Genomic DNA, 22,346 nt, shown 5'->3' with positions numbered 1-22,346 from the left:
ATTCTAAAAAAAAAGTGAAAATTGTCACGATTTTCGTTACAAAAAAAATATTTTTATAATAACTACTATAATAATTCAAATTTTTAATAAATGATTAAATTTTTATAATATTTATATAGTTGAATTTCAATATTTTCAGACTTTTTCAAATTATATTATTAGATAAAGAAAGTGCACGGTTACACATAGACGAATCTTGTATGTAAAATGGGTGACCCATTCACTAATATGACCCACTCACTGATAAACCACGTTAGCACTTTATATTAGTATATAATATTATTATAAAATATTGATTTCAATATTACTTTATATGATAGATAATATATTATCGATTATAATTAAAAAAAATAATAACTTTTTAATATAGAGTGTATATTATTAAAACAATAGTATTCTAATATCATTACATTTACTATTTCAATTTTATTCAATTATTTAGTTTTATAATATAGTTTTATTCTTTATATTAATGAATTGATTCAATAGGCTTTAATATATTGTATTCTATATCGATAGGGTAATTCAGTGGGAAAAAAGGGAATAAGAAATATTAGGTTTTAAAAAGAAATTATATACTATCGATGTATTATGGAAAAAGATGAATATAAGATTTATAAATAATGGATTAGGGGTTATAATAGGATTCTTGAAGGATTTGAAGTATTAAAGGACGAAAACAATTCTTAGAGAGAGATATAATATTATAACTAATTATAGCTTTTATAATATTTTGAAAAAAGTTGAATAAAAAGAAAGAGATTATTGTAATAAAATAGAAAGTATAGGGTTTTTATAGGTATATTAAAGGATTTAATAGAAAAAAGGTTTTTGAATATAATAAGTCTATAATATAGATAATTTGAAGAACTTGAAAGGATTGTTTAGGAGGTTGTTTGTGGGTTTTAATAAAGAAGTTTGAAGAGGGGTGGATTTTTATTTCCTTTTTCTATCTATTTTATTCAATTAGAATCATATATAGGTGCATTGTATAGTCTTAGTATAGCTATATAGACCGAATTGATTATGAATTTACTATTATTACTACTATATAAAATTAATCTTTTACTTAAAATTAAATTTTTATTTAATAAATTTAATATTTATAATTCTTTTAAATAAAAGGAGGGATATGTTTAAAGTAATTCTTGAATTTAATATTTTTATTTATTTTAAAGTTTTGTAAGTAAAAAATTTATATTAATAATTTAAATATATTTTGATAATAAAATGAAAAAATAAAAGAGGAATTGTTTAAACTATATTAATTTAGTTTTGAATATACTAATATTTGAAAGGAGAAATTCTCTTTAAAGTAGGGTAATTGAAAATAATGAATTTTGATCTATAAGTAATAATTTTTGAAGTAATATTGAATACTATATAGTTAATAATACTTTTTAGTGTTAAACTGAAATGAATAATTCTTTTAATAATAATTCATAGTTTTTTTTATTTAAAAAAAAAGATATAATATAAGTGATTATTTTATTATTACTACTCAGTAATCTATTTGCTATATACATCTTGTATGTTAATGTTACATTATATAAAAGTTTCTTGTTGTTAACTTTTATTTTAATAATATAAGCTATTTAAAGAGCTTTTAACCTTAATCTTATTATAAAGCTATTAGGCTTATAACCTATTCACAATAAAGGAGTAGATTAATGGAATGTATGTATTATTGACTATATAGATTAATTATACAGAGGTAAAATCTAACTATGAAGTGGAAGTGATATATGCATAGTAGCTTAGAGTATGTGCCACAACTTCCAACATGTTTGATATTTGCATTGGTTCGGAAAGAGTTTTGTTGATGTGAAGTTCAATACAGATACATTTTTACATAACTGTGTCGGCTAAATATGTATATTTTGCTATATAATACAGTTACACACACTCATTTGACGTAGATAATAACGATCCAAGACTATATGAAGTGATCACATACCATCCACCTCCAGAATCTAATCAAGACAATACACAGCCAGCCTAATATCAACAATCTCCCTTCAAATCAAGATCTCGAATCGTTATAAACATTAACTATAGCATTTCGAAAGATCTTCACTCCTTAACTTTTTATACAAAAAATCCCGAAGTCCTCATCTTGGAAAACGAGGATGTACGTAAGATTACTCAGGTAGGTAAATAGGCAAATTAACCGAACCTGATACATCCATCTATCGAAACATTACCTACAATACTTCTCCTTCTCCGCCGAGCACTAAAGAAGATAACTTACCACAATACAGAACACTATGGATACCTAGGTATACAAATTTGATTACGGAATTTGACTACCCACCTACCTAGAAGTGTACATCTATGCTATTATCTATATGCTCGTCTAAATCTAACTCTATAAGAAGAAAATAGTAAATTTGACCAACTACTTTTTACCTACCAACTGTCACTAACTCGATAAACTTTAGTCAAACTTCTACTCCTAGAATCGAATCTACACGTTGGATTTTCATTACAATAAACACCTAGAATACATCTACCTAGACGGGCACCAGATAGCTTAGCTTCGATATACGAACTCTATTCTGTTTGTTGTATACAAGCAAATGAATACTCAGTACATGAATTCTGGTTTCGAAAATAAGTTAATAACCCCCAAACATTAAACTCCAGATCAAAAGCTCTCGTTTCGATCCAAGGACACCGTTGACACCGTTCCCATACATAATTTATCACTCAGGAAGATCATTTGCTATCAATACCTAACTACTCACTCCATCTCCATTGCAAGGTTCCATTGGATTTTACATTTACTACTAAAAGATAAATTCTCGAATCTACAATAGACCAGTCCAGAAGTTAGAGTATCGAGAGGAATTACTTGTAATTCTTGTATGATAGGTGAGCTCTTGCAGCGAGTATATTTAATGTTCTATCTAGTGATTCTAACACAGACTATGTATGCATAATTATAGGAACCGAGAAATTCGCATCATGACTTTGTGGAGAGAGAAGCTAGTCTGTATTAATTTCCATAATTTCGCCAGACAGTATAAACATCTGCTTGAATTTCTCTTATTGAAATCGAATCTTAGCGCTATCGAATAATTATGCTATCAATCATTCTTATTTTTTATTTCTGCATCAAAGTTCAAACACAGCATTCCCCAATCGCAATAGACTACTCTAAACACCACAAAACAAACCGCTTATGCCCCCTCACAGCCACACCCGAAATACAGATATATAACCACGACAAAGAAGTAGGAGTTAAGATACTCAGATAAATCTTATTTCTCGGTTCTCAATAGTAAATACTGTTGTGAAGAATCCCATCCCGGGTCAATGTCTTCTTCATAGTATATAACGTGTAAATAACCATGTCGTCTAGGTTCCATAAAATCTTCCAAATATACTATTCAGAACATGGAAAGAGTGGGGCTGAATCTGAACTGTTTCGTTGGATGGATATCTCACATCTTTTTCAATAAGGTAGCATGAGCACGAATAAATTGACGCCAAATAAGTTTTGAATCCCTCCCGTCTGCAGCTTGTGATGCAAAAGTGGTACTATAATTGCAAAAGCAGTTGTTTCCTGGGATGTATCTCCTCTGATCAACTTTCAATTCTCCAAATCTGACATCGCTGGATCTTGTGAAGAATTTCATTGTTCGGAAAACCTCTGGAGATGGCAGATAGTAGAATCGAGAAAGATTCCCAATGAGGGAATATCAACAGCTCTCAAAATCCAATATCATTATAGAAGAACATGCGCATACCAGGACTGCTTGAGAAAATATGTGAACTCACGAGGGAGGACACTTTATTTGGGTGAACAAAAGCGCTGTTGGTGTACAGAAGTGAAAAAAAGGAAGACTTCTGATTTAACGTCTATGTAATCAACTGCACTTGATGCCTATTTTCTCTTGTGACGGTATAGAACTCGGTGTTTGATTACTGAATCATCACTGATAGGAGATCGAGCCGTTGGTTCGATTGACGTACTACGATCAATTGAGTGTAAAATATATGGACTAGCAAGTAAGGTTAGTATGCTGAATTAACACCACCAGTGTTGGAAGTGCCAAATATGTCACCTGTCATTGCAGATTCGAGAAACGATACTGTATTTCGTTTACTAGTTACCAACTTCAAGGCGATGAAGATGTCATAAAATGAGAACCCACAACATATCATCACAAATTCAACTGTGAACGGCATTCCAAGCAGACAAAGTATCAGCCCAAATCTCCCAATGGCCAATCTTTCCTTCGTCATCAAACTCACTCAAACGATATATAAACTGTTCATCTCAAGTTCTTCCTGTCTTTAAACTTTTGAAAGTGGCACTTCCGACAACACTAACCACACCTTTCTTCCCCCAAATTTCGCACGTCTCATCGACAATAAAAGATTTGGGTGAAGGAAATGTAGATGGTGAGGGTTGGAACTCAAGGGTTCGAGATAGGATGTTGAAGTAATCATCGCATGTTTGATTATCAGAGAGGCATTTACGACCCGAGAATTTTTTACCTAGAAAAGGAAGTTCCAGATTCTCGGGACCATGTTCTGTGATTCGAGGTGATGAAGAGAAGTGTGAAGATAGGATAATTTCAGGCGAGATTCCGTCGACGAATGCCTGACAGAATGCAATGGCTTCTTTTCTCAATTGCTCCTTGCTGAGAGACATACTATTCAATTCTTGGTATGATAGTTTATGGAGGATTAGAATGACGGATTGACTGTTTTGGCTAGGATTCTTGAAATCGGATGGTGATTGCGGTGAAGCTACTCGATTGTGTGTCGTCTAGTTCAACGCAGGTAGCCTTGAAATGTAATTTGATGCAGTTACCTCGTACGAGCAGACCCCTTGTTGGAAAAAAGCAGTTGCAACACCAATTGCCCACGTAAGGCTTTGGTGAGGATAATACTGGGATTTCCCCGCTCTAGGTCGATGACAACTATCCACATACGAATGCCGAGGTAATATTCGCCACAGTGAAATGATGGGAAGCTAGCCGATCATTGTGAGTGCAAAGGTCGCGCAATTGCTCCCAACGTCGATCAAGCGTACAAGAACGATGTCGAGTTTAGGTTATATCGGCTGTTGAACATACGGAGGTGGTAGGTTCTGGTGTTGATCGACAACTTGTGTTGCTTAGGAAGATGAAATTAGTGCCACGTATATCTTCAGAAATGATGGATGAACCGTGACAAGATTATTGGCATCCCAAATACCTACTGACAAGAACTAGATAGAGGTAACTTGCAAGACTCAGGATCATCTAGATCATCCCAGTATTGACAGCACTTTATGCTGTACAATCTGACTAGGAGAAAGGTAAATGGCTAGATATTTCACAATATCATCATCAAGTATGACAGTGTTGCAATGCCTTTGCAATGTATATGAAGTTTCAGAAAAGTTCCCAGGAGAATCGTTGTTCCCCATTAGACGACAAGCAATTTGGCATCAAAATCAATTAACACATCAACTTTCATGACTTCAAGGATCATCTTGTAGATTTCGGAGATGCGAATGTAAAGCACTGGAAGGTTTAGAAGGTTGGAAGCATTAACTAGCACTCACCATCTTTTCTGAAATCCTCAGAGCTGATGACAAGTAACGGTATCTAGGCCGAGCTAAATGGTTGTTGGTGCTCACAGGGTGTGGAATTAGAATAGTCAAAAGGTTAAGTTCAAGTAATAGGCTATGTTTATAATAAGAAAGTCATTAACTTTATTATCACTCATTATAGTCCTAGAACAAGTTCAATGTAAAAGTACTTAGTAAAGCACTAGAAACATCATGTATCTCTTTTTCTCTTCTAGAAAGAAAACTGGAACTCAACACCGTATAATTCCCTCGGGCTAAAAGGACATACCTTGCTCACTCTACCACTTGACGTTCATCATATTTCATGTTGTTCACTCTTTACTCGGTATATTTGATCATTGACTTTGCCTAGTTGAGTTGTCATCCAAACATCCAAATCACATTAGCATAGCGGTACCTACAAAGTCCCCAAGTACCCCTCAGCACCCCACGGGATTCTTCATCAAACTTAATTACATGTCTAAAATAGTACGCCCCTGAATGTTTGATGCTTGATATCGCAATGCAGAAGGTGGTATGAATGAGATCTTACATCAAAGGTCTCACAATTACTCGGATAGGAAATAATATAGTTAATCCTCATATTGATTTTCCATGCATGTCGCCACTGTCAAATATGTCAACGTCTACCTAGGTAATTGTCTAGGTCTACTATGTCTAGACCAAAATTTACAACACATCATCCGAAGATTTCTTATTTTACGCCCAGTTTCAGTGTAAATCAAGTATAAAATGGCTATTAATACCTCTTACCTCTTACATATGGGCCCTTAATAAGGTTGTTATGGCTCAATATTAAGATTTTACGAACAGGCCGTCATGCATTGATTGGGCTTTTTTTAACGCGTTTATGCCCAACCAGCCACTCGGTAAGAGAGTATATATCGATTAATTATATGATTGATGTCGAATCAGAGAACACTACAACAACGTTCCCCGGTACAGCAGTTACTAACAATACCAATCAACACCAATACCAGTCAATACCAATCCCAATGATTCAAATGATACAATGGGGTTCTATCGTTTCCATCCTCTCCCTTACCATTCGTCAACCTGGGGGGCCGAGAAAGCCTCATACGATCATACCATTGTTGATAGACGCCCCGTCACCGCCCCGGAGATCTCTTCTTCTCCATACATACCAAGGGCTTTCCTTGTCCCATCTTCCACCCACTCTCCGAACTCCCCATACTTTTTATGCCATTCGACTTTCTACCTACTCTTTTTTGGCGCTTGCCACGCTTGAGATCGGTGGTTGGTGTCGGCATTGGTTCTCTCCCAGGTACCTCTTACATACTTAACAATTTTACTTTATGCTCTCGTCACACCTTGTTCGAGATCAAGACTGGACATACATTGCCCAATAATGCCTAATGCAGCCACAAAGTACTCCGTATACCGAACAGCACAGCGGGCAACATCCCACTGGCTCCGAGGTCTGTCCTTGCCAATACCCTCTGGCTGGTCGCATCGCATTTCGCGATAAGATTTCTAACGTAGCCTTTGCGGAAAGAGAATGAGCGGCGTCGATCTCTGAGCACCGAGTAACTTTGTTTTGAGGGAGCATCCTTACCAAATTCTTGACAATGCACTTCTTGGGGGCCAGAACACCAATCTTCCATCTGGAAACTGGCTTTCCCGGTAGACGGGAGATTCTCAACAATTCTCATAGATTCAAAGATGCGAGAATTCAAGATTATTGGGAGCACAAGAATCCCCAATGCAGTTCAAATCATTGTTCATCCTAGGTCATAGCTTCCTGATTTCTACCGGGTATGTTTCTTGATTGCCCTATCAGTGCTTGGAGGGTCTCGGAGATTTATTGTTTGATATGTCCAATCTTTACGGTGAAGCTTCGAGTGAGCTTCAGCTGTATAAACCATGAATGTTTGTCTATATAATAATCGACTTCCCGCCTACCTCTTCTTCCCTTTTCCCCCATCAGATCAGCTCAATTGATAGCATAAAAGCTTTGTTGTTTCAAAAACCATAAAACCCTTGGATCACCTGGCATACTCACCGCCCCTGTTCCTGGATCTGGATATCCTTGCTGGACCCATTAATTAAATCGTGGACAATCAATCTATGATACCAATATTGGAGCCATTTTGCATTTAATTGTCATCCGACAAAGAAGGACCTATCTCTAATTTCCATCTCATTTCTTTCTCATATTGTATCGTACAAGTATCAAGTTTCCTCTTGACTTGGGATTTGGACCTGGAATTAAAACTTGATATCTCAAAATGATGGCATCCAGAAGAAGTATTCACATCCAACCGGAATTTAGTTATGGACGAACGATTCCTACGAGTCTTCCGGATTCGTCGAGAAGGTATGCGACAAATTTGCAAATTTACATGATAGAGAGCTAACCAGCAAGGACCACATATTCCACCGGCAATCGCGCGAGTTTCGACGGTGGCTTTTATCCAAACACCAGGTAAGGACGCATGTATCCCAGATTCGGAACTAAGGAAGCTGAAAATCAACCTCAAAGCGCATCATATGCCCCGGATCTAAGTGTCTCGTCTTACAACCCTATCGCTGCACCCATGACCTCGAGTCCTCTAGCCCGCCCGGACTCAATTTATGGATCGAATGCTTACAGCGCTGGCCCATCATCAAATGTATATGGAACCGCAGGACCAAGTTATGGTTCTTACACAAGCCAAGGTCCAAGTTGGGAGCCTCAAGGCAGAGTCTCGCCTGAGACGTATATGGACGATTATGCTGCATCTCCCAGCCCAACGGATTACACGCTAGACTCCGTCAATCGGTCATCCGGAAAAGCAAGAAGTGACGGAAAAGGCCATTCTCAAAGACGACCATCTAATAGGGATGAATTTGATGGACCACATCAATTCTTACAACGACCACCCCCGGAATACATTGCCCAGCAGGAGAGAGATTTGCCGCATCTTCCCACAAACCTTGTGGTACAGGAACAGGATAGTGTCCTAAATAGAGTCAATGACCGGTTGTCACAGTGTGCTTTTGACTTTGTGGCCAAGTACCAGTTTCCTATTCCTCTAAGTGACAGCTGTCGACCTGTGGAACGACCCCAAGATCGTGAATGGACGGAGTGGGTGTACCTTCTCAAACGTCTCGCAACCAAGAGACGCATACCGGCCCGGGTATTATATAATGGCCAGATAAAACAATTTGTTACCATATTGGAAAATAGCCTGGAAATGAGGCATGCTGCAAAGCATCAATCACGCCCATTAAAGGATGATAGGAATATCCTCCAGCTAATTTCCGCCGGGATTCAGGTAGCTAAAATATTGAAGGATGCGGAAGCTATGTCTTACCTAGACCGATTATACGTTACGACAGAACAGCAGATTCAGGAAAGGAGTGCAAGCCGCTTTCGTCCTTGATTTCATACCAGAGGGATTTTGCCTCGGCTAATGACTTGACGACTTTTATGTTGTATGTTACCCACATTTAGGCGTTGGCTGGCTATCTTTGGGCAAAATTTTAGGTGGACGGACGGATCCATTTCTACTCTGACACAGCCCTGCTTTGATTATTACGGGCGTTTTTTTGTCTATTTTTGTATGTTATTTTTTTGTGCTTGGAGCCTGATGGGCGTGCGATCCGGAATGGATATCACGATAATAGGATAAATGCACCTGGCGAATTATCACTACACCCGAGAAATTAGGAGCCCGCTATCCATAAGCCCTGTGCCATGGGGATCTACAAATCGGGAGTCTCAGATGATACGCGCACAATACTGGAAGTCTCGGTGGGTTTGCATCGCGAAGGGAACAGAATTTATAAAAACTTACTTCTTCGGGCTGTCGCTGACATGTTTCTTTGGGGGCATTTATGATGAATGGATGAATGATTGAATGATAGATGGATGGATGGAGGAATGGAAATTCACATTTGGAAGTGGCAGGAATAGCACACCACATCACTTCGCATCACATCCTTGGAATTGTATATCCGCATGTATATGCATTGTCTAAGCACTATACTACGAAAGGAAGCGAATCCGGGCGTTTTAGGATTTTTGTGGAAAATTTTACGGGAGGGGATGGGATGGGATGGGATGAAATAGGGCTTATTTAGCTAGCTACCTATCGCGCCGGGTTTTTATATGTTAGTTATATGGTATTTGTTGCTTGCTTGTTGATTACTTGCTGCATGTATGTATTTTATGTATTGTATTGTCTTGTATTATCATATTAGATTATCTTTGTAGTATTGTTGTTATTGTTGTTTTTTGCTGTGGGAAATGTAGGGAAGAGGGAAGAGAGTGGAGCGTGTGTGTGTATATGTATTCTTGGGGATCGGAGATTGGGAATTGAAAGCTTATGTGTGGTGTATTCATGTATTTATTTTATCTATATGGATTATTTAAATTGGATTTTGAGCGTGGTCATTGGATTCGATGTGATTTGGATGTGATGTGATGAGCTAGCTAGCTACCTAGCTATTCGCAGAGTTTGTTTGAACTTTGAGAGAGGGAAAGAGGGGGGAAGTGATACCCCGGCATTTCATTCTCTGAAGATTTCATATTTTTAAGAGTATCAAGAAAATGAAATGAAGTGGAAAGTAGAGAAAGTAGAGAATGTATAGCGGTCTTGGGGTTGGGAGGGGGGGAAAAGGGGGAATGGGGAGAGAGTATGTGAGGTGTGAAGGAGAAAGGGAGAAGAGAGGAGAGAGGAGAGGAGGGGGTAAATGTAAGGAGGTAGGTAGGTAGGTAGGTAGGTAGGTAGGTGTACTAAGAACTTACATTATTATAGAGTGAAGTATTGAAGCGATTGAAGCCATTTTATGATGTTTTAGACTAGTGGGGAATGGGAAAGTGTAGATATGACTTTGTATAGATATGTAGGTATATATGTAGTGGTTGAGTGAGAATGGATGAGTACTAGTGGATGATTCTTTTTAGAGTACCTAGGCAGGTTTATAGGGTTTATGGATAGGTATTAGGTATCTAGTAAAAGTTATGTGGGCGTGGGTTTTCTGTTTGTGATTTCCATTACTATTAGATGTACGGACTAACAGAACCCTTCTCAACCCTCAAAATCTACAGCAAATTTAGTTTGATTTCTTTGATTTCAGAATTTAAAATCTATTCTTCAATCAATAATAAACCAAGTTCTCAAATCTCAAAAAATCAAAATTAACACTTCACTAAATATCAAAGTCGAATGCAAACCTCCACTACATCTCATTCCCATCCTTTCATACCCCCCTTCATCTACCAAAAACATATATATATATACTTATTTATTATTGATTCACAAAGTCACCCACTACGAACCACACATCCTATCTCGAAAATGATCAGATCCGCAGCTTTTTCGGCGATTCCATAAACAGCCATTTGAGGATGTCCTCCGATGAGAGAGGGAGTCACGCTTGCATCTGCGACTCGAAGATCAGTGATCCCGCGCACTTTTAGTTTTGAGTCTAGGACGGCGAAGGGATCGTTGGGGTGACCCATTTTACATGTTCCGGCGGGGTGGTAGCCTAGGGAATGGGGGTTAGAGTTGGTTGGGTGGCGATTGTAGATGAATGGATTGCAGATGGATGGATGGGTGGGTGTTGAGAGAAGGGGGTATGAATTCTGGAAACAGGCCATTCACATGCATCTGCATTAGATCTGATAACCAACACCCACTATTCTCGAGTAGTAAACGTGTGATGATTTCTAGATCGTGGCCAGGATCCACTCACGATATCTTTCGTCCCTGCCCCCTTCATTGCAATTTCAGTCGCCATGCAACATCCCTCACTGAATACGAGCATATCGAAGGGATCTTCGAGATACCGATGATTCACGACAGGGTTTTCCGTAGGGTCACTTGACTTGAAACTGACTTCACCTCATGATCGTGGTGCGAAGAATTCCGTAGCCATTGCAAACGCATACTTGCCATCTGGGGGGAAGTTCCTGAACATGTAATTTGGGCTGTAGCATTCTGTGTTCCAGAATTCGACGCGGGGTTGGGTAGGTGAGAGACTCATTTGATCGAGATCTTTGGTGCGGGGAGCAGAGTTCCAGAGGGGAGAATCGGAGAGTCTGGAGTCGAGACGAGCGAATGCGAAAGTTCCAAATGGGAATTGTGAAAAGAAGCCCGGTTTATCGGTTTGGTATTCAGTTAAGGATTTGGACTTTCCTTTCGTGTGCCAGATGAGATGGTCATTGGTGAGAGCTGGCGTGGAAACTTCGTAGAATGAAAGAACAACCTGGTTTTGAATTAGACACAAAGCAAGTCTTGCGAGGAGAGAAATAGTATCCCGAGTAATTCATAAGTGAATGTGGCTGGACGCTCCGAACACATAGAAAAGTATGCTTACCAAATGATCCATCAAGTTCTTTCCGACACCTGGGGGATCAACTTGGCTCTGGATTCCAAGCTTTTCAACTTCTTGCTTGGAGCTGATTCCAGATCGGAGAAGAATTCCTAGACTTCCATAGGTTCCTGCTGAGATGATTACTTCTTTGCGGGCTTTTACGAAAGATTTCTGGCCGGTATTGTCTTGCAGGAATACGCCGTTGGCTCGTAGCGCACCAGATTTATCAGTTTTGAGGTTGATGCGATCGTTATAAGTGTTTGTTTTGATTGAGATGTCCGAATTTTTCATAGGACTTGTGATGTAATCTGTAGACATAGTACGAGTACCTTGGGAGGCGGTTCGAACAACATGTCCACAACCATGAGCACTTTTGCAGGTACTAAACATATCTGGAATCAAGGTTACGCCCATTGATTGATATGATTCGAGCACGAGATTTGAAACTGGTGCTGGATCGTGGGGAGATGTGATGATGGGACCAGTGCATCAACGGGCATCTTTCTCGGAGTCGAACAAGGGCTTGTTGTGGAATGTTTCGGCCTAGGGGATGTTGGTTACAGATGGTTATGACCTTTTTGCTCGAGGAAACAAGATAAATGCAAATGGGATTGAAGCATAGATAAAAAAGCTCCAATCAATAATTGATAAGTCCGTACCTTCGACATATATCCAAACATCTCATCTCCACTGCACCCCTCAAGACCTCAATTATCATAATCTTGCCGATTCCCACGAATCCACAATCTTCCATTACAACCGCTGCTCCCATCAAGAAACCTTCCCTTCAACATTAGATCTCACAAGCCAAATTTCGAACATTCACAAATTTACTTTCCCCTCGCAAGATGCAGTTGACGATTTTGGTTAAACATGGGTGTTTGCCGTTACCTGAGTCCTGTATACGTGCTCATGAAAGCATTTTGGGGATCTTTTTTCGTGAGAGTTTCCTTCACATAGAGAACGTCTCGACAGACATTATCTAAAGGGACAACGCATTCTCGATCTAAAGTACTCGAGTAGCAACAAGTGATATATTGCTTCTCTGTCTCTGCCTTTTGACCAGTCACACAATTCACCACCTTAGTCACTATCATGATAATAACCCATGTTCTATTGCAAAATATGACATTTCTTTCTCCTGGTACTGCAAGCCTTTCGGGTAATGGCCAGATCTCGCTTCAGGACTACTACTACTACTACTACTACTACTATTCCAATTGCGAAAACAAGAAGTGTGCTCCTCTGCCGAGCGCTCCAAGCGAGTCTCACTTTTACATTGTGTACCTTATTGTATTCTCCTATCTGCATGTCCGGGCAAGAAAATAATTATGCCTTGCGTGAAATTAATGTTCGCTATACAATACTAATTTTTCTCAGATAGGGAGTAAGAGAAGGCATCTTGGAGCAGCAGGGCGGAAGTACTTATTCCAACATAATATATACACACGTTTAGATTTCTCACCGAGACTATCAAACAAAACAAACCATAGAGAGGGGGCCTTTGAATAAACATGCTCAGAAATAGACTTCTGGACACCTTCTATAAACATGCCAATGCTATTTTTGAAAGAAAAATCTGACACGGTGGCTGTTGCCTCTATCATCAAACTTGGTAGAATTAATTTGCTCAAACTCTTAACTATAACATAGTACCCCAGATTCCGTATCAATAATGTCCTTGACTTCAATATCGGCAATAAGTTCTCCCATAAGCAGAAGATCTTTGATCGAGGCCTTCTCAAGCGATTTAAACGCTGAAACACCTCGGTACTGATACAAACGATTCTGTATATTCTTCTGCTGCCACAACCACCAAAGTCGATCAAGCTGCGTATGATGAAGAAAGAAAACAGGATCTAGACAGAAGTGAGCAAGTGCATTGATTCAATGAAAGGGCTCAACGCAGAAAGATCACTCACCATATGGAGCAGTAAACATCGAGAAGTCTCCTCTAACCATATGAGGAATTGAAGCATGTGCAGTATTTTCAAGACCCAGGTTAAATTGCTCATAATCATCTGTATCCATCAACTGATCCAGCATGTAAGGCTGGAGCTTCAATGATTCCGGACTGTTGGTTGTGTTGAAGGAGCGCCCCATAATTATCTGCAATTAAAATCTGAAAACAGTGGGTCCGGTAGCCCCATCTTCTGGAGAAGATCTTAAGAAATGCATTTTGTGTGCATATATTAAATCTTGGCAATCTTCCTGGGAAGTAGGGACTAGAGATTAGAGTATGCATGAATCTGGGGGTTTGGGGAAAATGAAACATCATGATAAGTGTTCTGGGGGTTAGACTTATCCCGCATCATGATCAGCAGGACTAGGGTGCGTAGACAGCTCAGTGTGGTACCGTGTCTCCCTACAATCCCAGATTAAGATCTGGGAAAAAAATTGTTTCTCTCTAGCGAAAAGCGGTAGACTCCCGCATCTGATAAAAAGAACGATGCACATCAATGCTTTGCTGTAACTTTTGGCAGAAGAGAGCGATCACGGTCTCAGTATCGTAAGACATGAGCATCAAGTCAGTGACTGTTGTATTGCATGTGTTCCAATACGTGAGTCTTCGCAGTATGCATGAATTCGAGTATCCAAGTCTTCACACCATGACATTCATTGTGTGATAAACAGTAAAACATGCTGACTTACTGGCAGCATGCTGTCTTGCAGAGACGCGGCACTGAAAGACTTCCTCCAACTAATCGACAATTTTACACCGCCCAATCTATCATATATAGAGCTCTTCGAACTGCAAGTAAGATAACATCACTTTTCATTTAAGACAAATCCATTGATCTAACTGACCAACGGCACAACTACCAAAATTCGCTTTATTTCACTTGAACACTTCAATCGGATTCTAAACAAATTTTCACACTTTTAACATCTCCCTAACAAAGTCGACTAGTATTTACTATGTATTACTCAAAGCTCATGATCATTGCCTTCGTCCGCTATGCCTTAGGACGTGCGATTTGTAAGTATATATAAACCACTCTTGAAATTTGAACATACTCGGAGACACAGAACAGTACTCGAGAATCCTTCTTCTCCCTCTGAGAGAGACGATGATGCCCTAACATTGTCGTTAGAAGAGACGCTCATAGACTTCAAGAGGGGTGTTAATGTTGTGAATACCAAAAGAGATGATGAGGCCGTAGACTCCAAGAGAGGTGTTAAAATTGTTGACACCAAAAGAAATGATGGAGACATCAAGCGGGACGAAGAAATTACCAAGCGGGAGGAGGATATCACCAAACGAGACGAAGCTATTACAGAAAAAAAAAATAACAACGGCGGAGACTACAAACGAAACAATAGCGGGGACTACAAACGAGACGAAGCTATCGCAGAAGAAAACAGAAACAACGGCGGAGAAGATGAGAGGGCTGGCGATATTGCGGGCCATAACTGAAGGAATGGAATTGATCGGGCTGAGCAAAGTAGAAATGAGAAAAAAACTGAAAGCGTCCGATGTTGAAAATAGCACTGAATATTTCGATCTAGAAAACTGTTTCTCGAGCTCTTTTGAATTTGAATTTGAATTTGAATGTATTGTTTGTGCTATCATCCGGAATCCATGTGCACTAGCCCATTCTCGGAACGAAGGCACAGTGTCCGATCTCACTCCGCGTAGTTGTATCAGATTGTCGGATGGTCCTTCTAGATCTGCTATGCTTCTTCGCCGCAATAGACTTGGGATGAGTTTCAATTATTCCTTTATTACACGAACGTGGCATCGACGGGGTAGATGCTAGCACACAGCCTTTGATCTACCACTAAGCCGATCATTTCGCACACACAGACCAGTCCTTGACATCTACGCATGTTATATGTAGGAAGCTTCCCATCTTATGGTTCGAAGATTACTAATTTGATCGTGAAATCTTAGTTGAATGCATGTAATTGAGATCAAAAATGACAAGTGAAGTGACAAGTGTTCGTGGAGCTGAAGCTCTCGCAATCGCAGCGCGCATTGTGTTGTGGGGTATGCTGAGAGCTAATCAATATTGCTTACATAAACTACTTGGAGACTCATCTGCCCTTCATTTTCGAGGTTGGGATATTCCGTAGGTATGTTTATACTATACAAACATAATATGCAGCAACCCATTGAAGATGCTTCCAAGGTGCTTAGGTATCGACAACTTGTTTCGGTCTCATAAAATGCTTTGATTTTACATGCCAGGCACTGTGTTGCATCTGTTTCTGGCCTTCTAATATCGGAAAAGTACAACGATTCATGACCTGCCGGCTGAACACTCTACTCTTTGCTTCGAAATCGATATTGGTGACAGAAGGTTGTCCCAGAGTGAGACTATCATCAATGTCATTAGAGACAAAGTTGCGTGAAGAATTCACGAGTTCATTCTTGGGAACAAACTGATAAACGTGTCTCGGGTGACGCTGGCTGCAAAATTTGAGCCTGATGGGTGTTTTTGTTGACTGTCTTAATTAATCGTGTGTGGTTTGCAAGTCGCAGATAAAAAGGGTTGCCAGGCTTTACTAGGCTCAAGGAAGCCATATAATTGCTCTTATACTCATATCTGGTACTTAAGTTTTGATTCATTAAATAGCGAATGATCGATTATCGAATTTTTTAAGCATATAAAATGATAGTAATGATTATTCAATCTCGTTCTAAGATTCAATCTCGCTTTTAGCTCCATGCTTGGATTCAGTATCTCATCGTCCCAAGACCTTTTTGCAATGAATATCATCAACTTCATCACAAACATGAATTTTCTTAGAAGCATTCCGAGTTGAGGATTGGGCTGCAATACTTCTTTACAGGTGTGTATCACGTCATCATGAAAATAAGACTCTCATTTTGATTTTGTGAAGTCTCTTTTATGCTAACAACCATCTAGCTTGCCCTAGTAAAACTGTTACTTTGTAGTCTTCTTTGCAACTTGGAGCGTATTTCTTGAATAGTTCGAATTATTGGATTGAGTTTCTCACGTATCTATACACACAAATGTCCCGTCAGATCTCCTGGATAGACGTCCCGACTCTCATATTCACGTCATTCACTTCCTTTTGCAAGTCTTGGCTTTTATATCATTCAATGCATTCTCCTTATCTTAATAGTCCCGAGAACAGGTGACCAGAAGGTCTATTCCACAGGTTCTTGGCTCAATTCGAAGCCTTTGGTCACCATGTGATCTCCCAGTGGATTCTCCATTCTCTTCTTTCACTTCCAGTGGCCAGCCATATTATCAATAGCCAAGCAGTATTATTCACTAAGATTTCACAATAAATCGTATCACGTATAGCAACGCTTGGATATCACCGAGGTGTCCAGAGAAATGATCTCTTCATTGACTTTGAACTATTCAACTTGAGCCTAGGTTTGATGAAACCAAATAAAAGAGAATATCAGTTCCCCTCAATTGAATGAATATTAGGGCCTCGTTCCTTCAATTTAGATATTACTATATAATTTTGTCTAATATGTTTACGCCATGTGGGAGGGAGAAGAAATTTGAGGTATTTTGAAGTTCCAACAGATGAGATTGGGGATCAAGGCATACTACTTCGCTTATGATTTTAAGACTGCACAGTATTGCTTCGACTATATAGTGTCTACTACCTCGCTTATTGGTTAAAGCTAGCCTGCAGTGGATGTGCTATCATCCCTTGCCCATTGTGTTTCTGCAGAAGGAGCTTCGAAGTTCTCCATTCAAAGTGAAGAGATAGTCTCTGAGCTAGATATGATCCTCTGAAAGAATGCGCATGTTTTGAAGAGGTAGACTGCTATGAGAATTGGTACTAGCGCCATCCATTCGCTCTTAGTGTGGAAAATCTTGGCATATTCACTGAAGCCGTTTAAACTAGCTCATTTAAAATTGCAGCGAGTAATCTAATAATGAGACTCGGTCCATGACATGGAACCTCCAGCCAGCTACATTAATAACACCTAGAGACGCTCTATAGGTTTCCAAAAATCCCTTTCTTAGCGCCAACTGACTGCCACATTCTCAAATCTTTCATACCCCTACTTTTTAATTGATTTTCAGGTTGTTCCACACTCATCTAGTTTGCATACAACTCTTACAATTCCTCATTTCTTTGCACTTCGTTTGATACTTTACAAATCTTCTAACCTCGCCTGGCGGAAAGATGTCGTTTCTCAATCAGTACTTCGTTATGAGTCTTCCGGGCTGGCGTCTTCTTATTTTTGCTTGCTACATGATAATTGGCATTAAAGTTACTAAATTCTTCATCGACCTATTCCGAGTTCGTCGCAAGTTTCAACGTATGCAAAGAGATGGCTTGGTAAGTTATTGCTGATATCCATCTCGCCGTTTATGACCCTCCAGCTAATCACGTCTCGAAGACAATGCCTCCGCATCATCCTCTTTTTGGCCATTTGAAATTGATTGGCGAAATCGTATCTCAATTGCCCAGCGATGTCCATCGTCACGTTCTCCCACATCAGATCAAACTCCTCTATCCTAACCTTGGCCCGTTGTTCTACCTCGATACATGGCCCTTTGGCGGTGAAATTTTGGTAGCTGTAGGTCCGGATGCAGCTTACCAGATGACTCAATCACACCCGCTACCCAAGTTTCATGCCATGCGTGAATATCTGAAGCCTATGACAGGCGGAAATGACTTGGTCTCAATGGAAGGCAAAGAATGGAGAAAATGGAGAACTATTTTCAATCCGGGCTTCAGCGCTGGTCATCTGATGACTCTGGTTCCTGATATGATGAAAGACATGTCCGTATTCTGCGAGATTCTGAGAAAAGCGGCTGCAAACTCGGATATTGTCATTATGGACCATTTGACGACTAGATTGAACCTGGATATCATCAGCCGAATGGCTCTGTAAGTAGACCCAGGATTCGAGTTCCTCAGACTAGTTCCTAACACGCTTAGGGACACACACTTGAATTCACAGCTTGAGACAAATGATTTTGTATCTGCTTTGCTCAGTCAACTCGATTGGTTGTCATTTGGTCACGAAGTCAATCCATTTCAACGATATAATCCTATTCGCCCTCTTGTCAACTGGTGGAACGGTCGGCGAATGGTAAAATATATCTGGAGAGAGTTGGATATGCGTTTGAGGCGCCGAAACATTGTCAACAAAGGCACCCAAATCACTAGCAGCAAATCAATCATTGACCTCGCTTTAGATAATTATCTTGCTAGCAAGCCTAGAGACAGCACTATTAACGCTATGGATACCGCTTTTAGAGACATCGCTACATCTCAATTAAGAGTTTTCATTTTCGCCGGCCACGATACAACAAGTAGTACCATGTGCTATGCTCTCCATCTACTTTGGACCAATCCCAGGACCCGCCAATTGTTGATTGCTGAGCATAATATGATCCTAGGCCGGGACCACAAGGAAGCCGCAAGAAAAATCGCAGATGATCCTTACATCTTGAACAAACTTCCTTACACCATGGCCGTTACAAAAGAGACCCTCCGATTGTACCCCTCTGCTTCCACAGCTCGTAGCGGTGAAACCGGCTACTTCATGTCAGGAACCGATGGCCTTCAATACCCCACAGAAGGATTCATGGTCTGGTCAAATTCACACGCTATCCAACGTGATCCTGCTTACTGGCCCGAACCAAGCGAATTCATTCCAGAGCGTTGGCTCGTTGAAGAAGGACACCGTCTCTACCCTAAGAAAGGCACCTTTCGTCCATTTGAATTCGGACCTCGTAAATGCATTGGACAGGAACTTGCGATGTTGGAAATGAAGATTTTTCTTGTATTGACTGGAAGAGAGTTTGAAATTAAAACTGTGTATGAGGAGTGGGATGGTCTTCATGCGAAGACGGGTATCAGAACTGTTGAAGGAGATAGAGCGTATCAGATTTTGTCTGGGGCTGCTCATCCGAGTGAAGGTCTTCCGTGTAGAGTTAAATTGGTTGGAAACTGAAAGTCTTGGGAATGAGATCATGAAACATCAATACTTGGGATGATGGGAATGATTTGGCGCGACAGAGACTTTTATGTCTGGAACTTATTATGCAGCTTTGATGGGACTGCTATTACTACTGAGAACCATCGGAAAAAAACAGCGAGTTTCGGAAGCTGTGATACAACTTAAGATTCAAAACTTATACTTTGAGTATAAGTCAACTACCCCACTTTCCGACCACCCCCTCTTTTCGACCACCTCAAAAACCACACCGCTTTGAGTAATTATAAAATTTATACTTTGAATAACTCAACAATGCTTTAATCAATTGATTTGAAATTTTGATATTATTATAATTGTGATATGAAGAATAGATATACCGAAGAAGATATCGCAGAGGCTCTTAGAGCGATTACAAATGGAGCAAGCATACGAAGAGCTAGCTTGGATTATGGTGTTCCACGTACCACACTTCACGATCGAATATATGGTGGAGTTTCGCATCAAAAAGGCGCCCAAATACTTCAAAAGTTATCTCCAATTCAGGAGAATCGACTAGCAGAATGGATATTAGTACAGGAAGCTCTTGGTACTAGCCCTACACATCGTCAAATCAGAGAGATGGCAGAGCACCTCCTTATTGTACGAGGGGAGGATCCCTCACTTGGAAAGAAATGGATACATAGCTTTTTTCGAAGGCATCCTAATATTGGAACTAAGAAGCAACATCAAATCGATTCTGCACGAGTTTCAGGTGCTACATCTGATATTATTAAGAAGTGGTTCCGGAACCTCGCAATCCCTGAAATCAAGGCTATTAAGCCGGCCAACAGATGGAATATGGATGAAGCAGGTATAATGGAGGGTCAGGGTCTTAATGGACTAGTAGTAGGAAGCACTGATCGAAGATTTATTCAAAAAAAGCAACCTGGATCTCGAATTTGGACCTCTTTTATAGAATGCATTTCAGCCAATGGAAAAAGCATTACTCCCCTTGTAATATATAAGGGAAAATCAGTTCAACAACAATGGTTTCCAACAGATTTGACTCTATTCAAGGGTTGGAACTTTACCGCTACAGAAAATGGATGGACTACAGATGCTACAGCTTTAGAATGGCTGAAAAAGATCTATATCCCTCAAACTACCCCTATTCAGCCGGAAAATTCAAGACTCCTCATTTTGGACGGACACGGAAGCCATGAAACTACAGCATTTATGTTAGAATGCTTTAATAACAACATATATCTCTTATTTCTCCCACCACATACGTCACACGTACTACAACCACTCGATTTATCTGTGTTCTCACCCCTAAAAAGTGCATATCGAATCGAACTTAATAAATTAAGTCTATTATCCGATTCCTCACCAATTGGAAAGCGCAATTTCCTTTCTTGCTATCAGAAGGCTAGAATAGAAGGTTTAACTATTCAAAATATCAAGTCTGGGTGGCAAGCTAGTGGTCTTTGGCCCAAAAATATGGCTAAACCTCTTATGAGTCGACTTTTGCTTGAAAATAGCAATAGAGAGGTTTTATCACTTAATCCTGAATCTGATGATGATCCTATTCTTCAATGGAATATATATTCATCGTTTATTCAATGGAAAACCCCTCAAAAAGGAGCCGATATCAGAAAATATAGAGATATAATGATTCAAGAGAAGGAGATCGATTTGCCAACACGAAGATTACTATTTCGCAAGATTATAAAAGGATTCGATGCTAAGGATTATGAACTCTTAGAGGCAGAGAATAAGATTAGAAAGCTAGAATATCAATTAGATGAAGCATTACCTAGAAAAAGGCGAAAGGTTGTGGTATCTCCAAATTCGAAGTTCGCAGGGATTAGAGCTATAAGGCGTACACAAATTGAAGCTGGAGATCGTGAAGATGAGGTAGATGATAGCTCTAGTGCTATAGAAAGTGATTCTACAGGCGATTTCATTGAAGTTCAATAGTTATTGAGTTATTAAAGTTTTAAGTGTAGATAATATGAATTTTTTAGGTGGTCGGAAACAGGGGGTGGTCGGAAAGTGGGGTAGTTGACTTAATCAATAAAAATAATACCTATAGTTGATTTTCTTGATGATGATGATATATGCATAGACCTTGCCCTTTTCAATCTTTGAACGGTGCGTGAATAGAGTAATTTACCTTGACATCATCTTTCTTTCTTCCATTCATATTGTCTTGACTTAAAGTTTAATTTGCTGTTCTTATGTGACTAAAATCATGACGCCTCCACCCGTTTGAACAAATTCTCCCGTCCTAGCCACTCACTCACTCATCATTGTTAAAGAATTAAATGATCTCCTATTGTTATATCAATACTAATCCCTCTTCCAATGAACAGCGCCCAAAGGAAAGGAGGGTCTGTGGTAGAATTTGTCAGTATATCATCTGTTTTTGTTTCTAAGGGGTGTCTGAAGGAATCAATTTGTGAACCATCTACCAAATTCTCATGATGTTTATTGTTTCTAGCTAGGTATATGAGTTATTCTATTCAATAAATTGTGAAAAGAAGGGGTAATCACTGA

At 39.5% G+C, this 22,346-nt stretch overlaps 5 protein-coding genes across 5 annotated transcripts; 3 read left to right on the top strand and 2 right to left on the bottom strand.

Moving 5' to 3' along the window:
* Window positions 1-4,285: 4,285 nt before the first annotated feature.
* Window positions 4,286-4,663, bottom strand: EAF01_002800 (uncharacterized protein; the record flags this gene model as incomplete). Its single annotated transcript, XM_038911054.1, has 1 exon — window positions 4,286-4,663. The coding sequence occupies one exon, from the start codon at window positions 4,661-4,663 to the stop codon at window positions 4,286-4,288; it is 378 nt and encodes a 125-aa protein (XP_038773976.1).
* A 3,176-nt stretch (window positions 4,664-7,839) lies between these two features.
* Window positions 7,840-8,976, top strand: EAF01_002799 (uncharacterized protein; the record flags this gene model as incomplete). Its single annotated transcript, XM_038911053.1, has 3 exons — window positions 7,840-7,928; window positions 7,977-8,036; window positions 8,094-8,976. 3 exons carry the CDS (start codon window positions 7,840-7,842, stop codon window positions 8,974-8,976), a joined length of 1,032 nt encoding a protein of 343 aa, XP_038773975.1.
* A 1,622-nt stretch (window positions 8,977-10,598) lies between these two features.
* On the bottom strand, window positions 10,599-12,328 carry EAF01_002798 (uncharacterized protein; the record flags this gene model as incomplete). Its single annotated transcript, XM_038911052.1, has 6 exons — window positions 10,599-10,640; window positions 10,878-11,086; window positions 11,203-11,236; window positions 11,294-11,432; window positions 11,490-11,806; window positions 11,918-12,328. The coding sequence occupies 6 exons, from the start codon at window positions 12,326-12,328 to the stop codon at window positions 10,599-10,601; spliced, it is 1,152 nt and encodes a 383-aa protein (XP_038773974.1).
* Window positions 12,329-14,833: 2,505 nt separating this feature from the next.
* EAF01_002797 (uncharacterized protein) lies at window positions 14,834-15,332 on the top strand (the record flags this gene model as incomplete). The annotated part of the gene is made up of 2 exons (XM_038911051.1): window positions 14,834-14,894; window positions 14,950-15,332. The coding sequence occupies 2 exons, from the start codon at window positions 14,834-14,836 to the stop codon at window positions 15,330-15,332; spliced, it is 444 nt and encodes a 147-aa protein (XP_038773973.1).
* Window positions 15,333-18,067: 2,735 nt separating this feature from the next.
* EAF01_002796 (uncharacterized protein) lies at window positions 18,068-19,823 on the top strand (the record flags this gene model as incomplete). The annotated part of the gene is made up of 3 exons (XM_038911050.1): window positions 18,068-18,196; window positions 18,258-18,751; window positions 18,803-19,823. The coding sequence occupies 3 exons, from the start codon at window positions 18,068-18,070 to the stop codon at window positions 19,821-19,823; spliced, it is 1,644 nt and encodes a 547-aa protein (XP_038773972.1).
* Between the last annotated feature and the right edge of the window lie 2,523 nt (window positions 19,824-22,346).

Source organism: Botrytis porri (genome assembly GCF_014898465.1).
Source record: "Botrytis porri strain MUCL 3234 chromosome Unknown BPOR_003, whole genome shotgun sequence".
NCBI lineage: Eukaryota > Fungi > Ascomycota > Leotiomycetes > Helotiales > Sclerotiniaceae > Botrytis > Botrytis porri.
The sequence above is the reverse complement of the archived record's forward strand: the minus strand, read 5'-3'. Positions and strand labels throughout refer to the sequence as shown.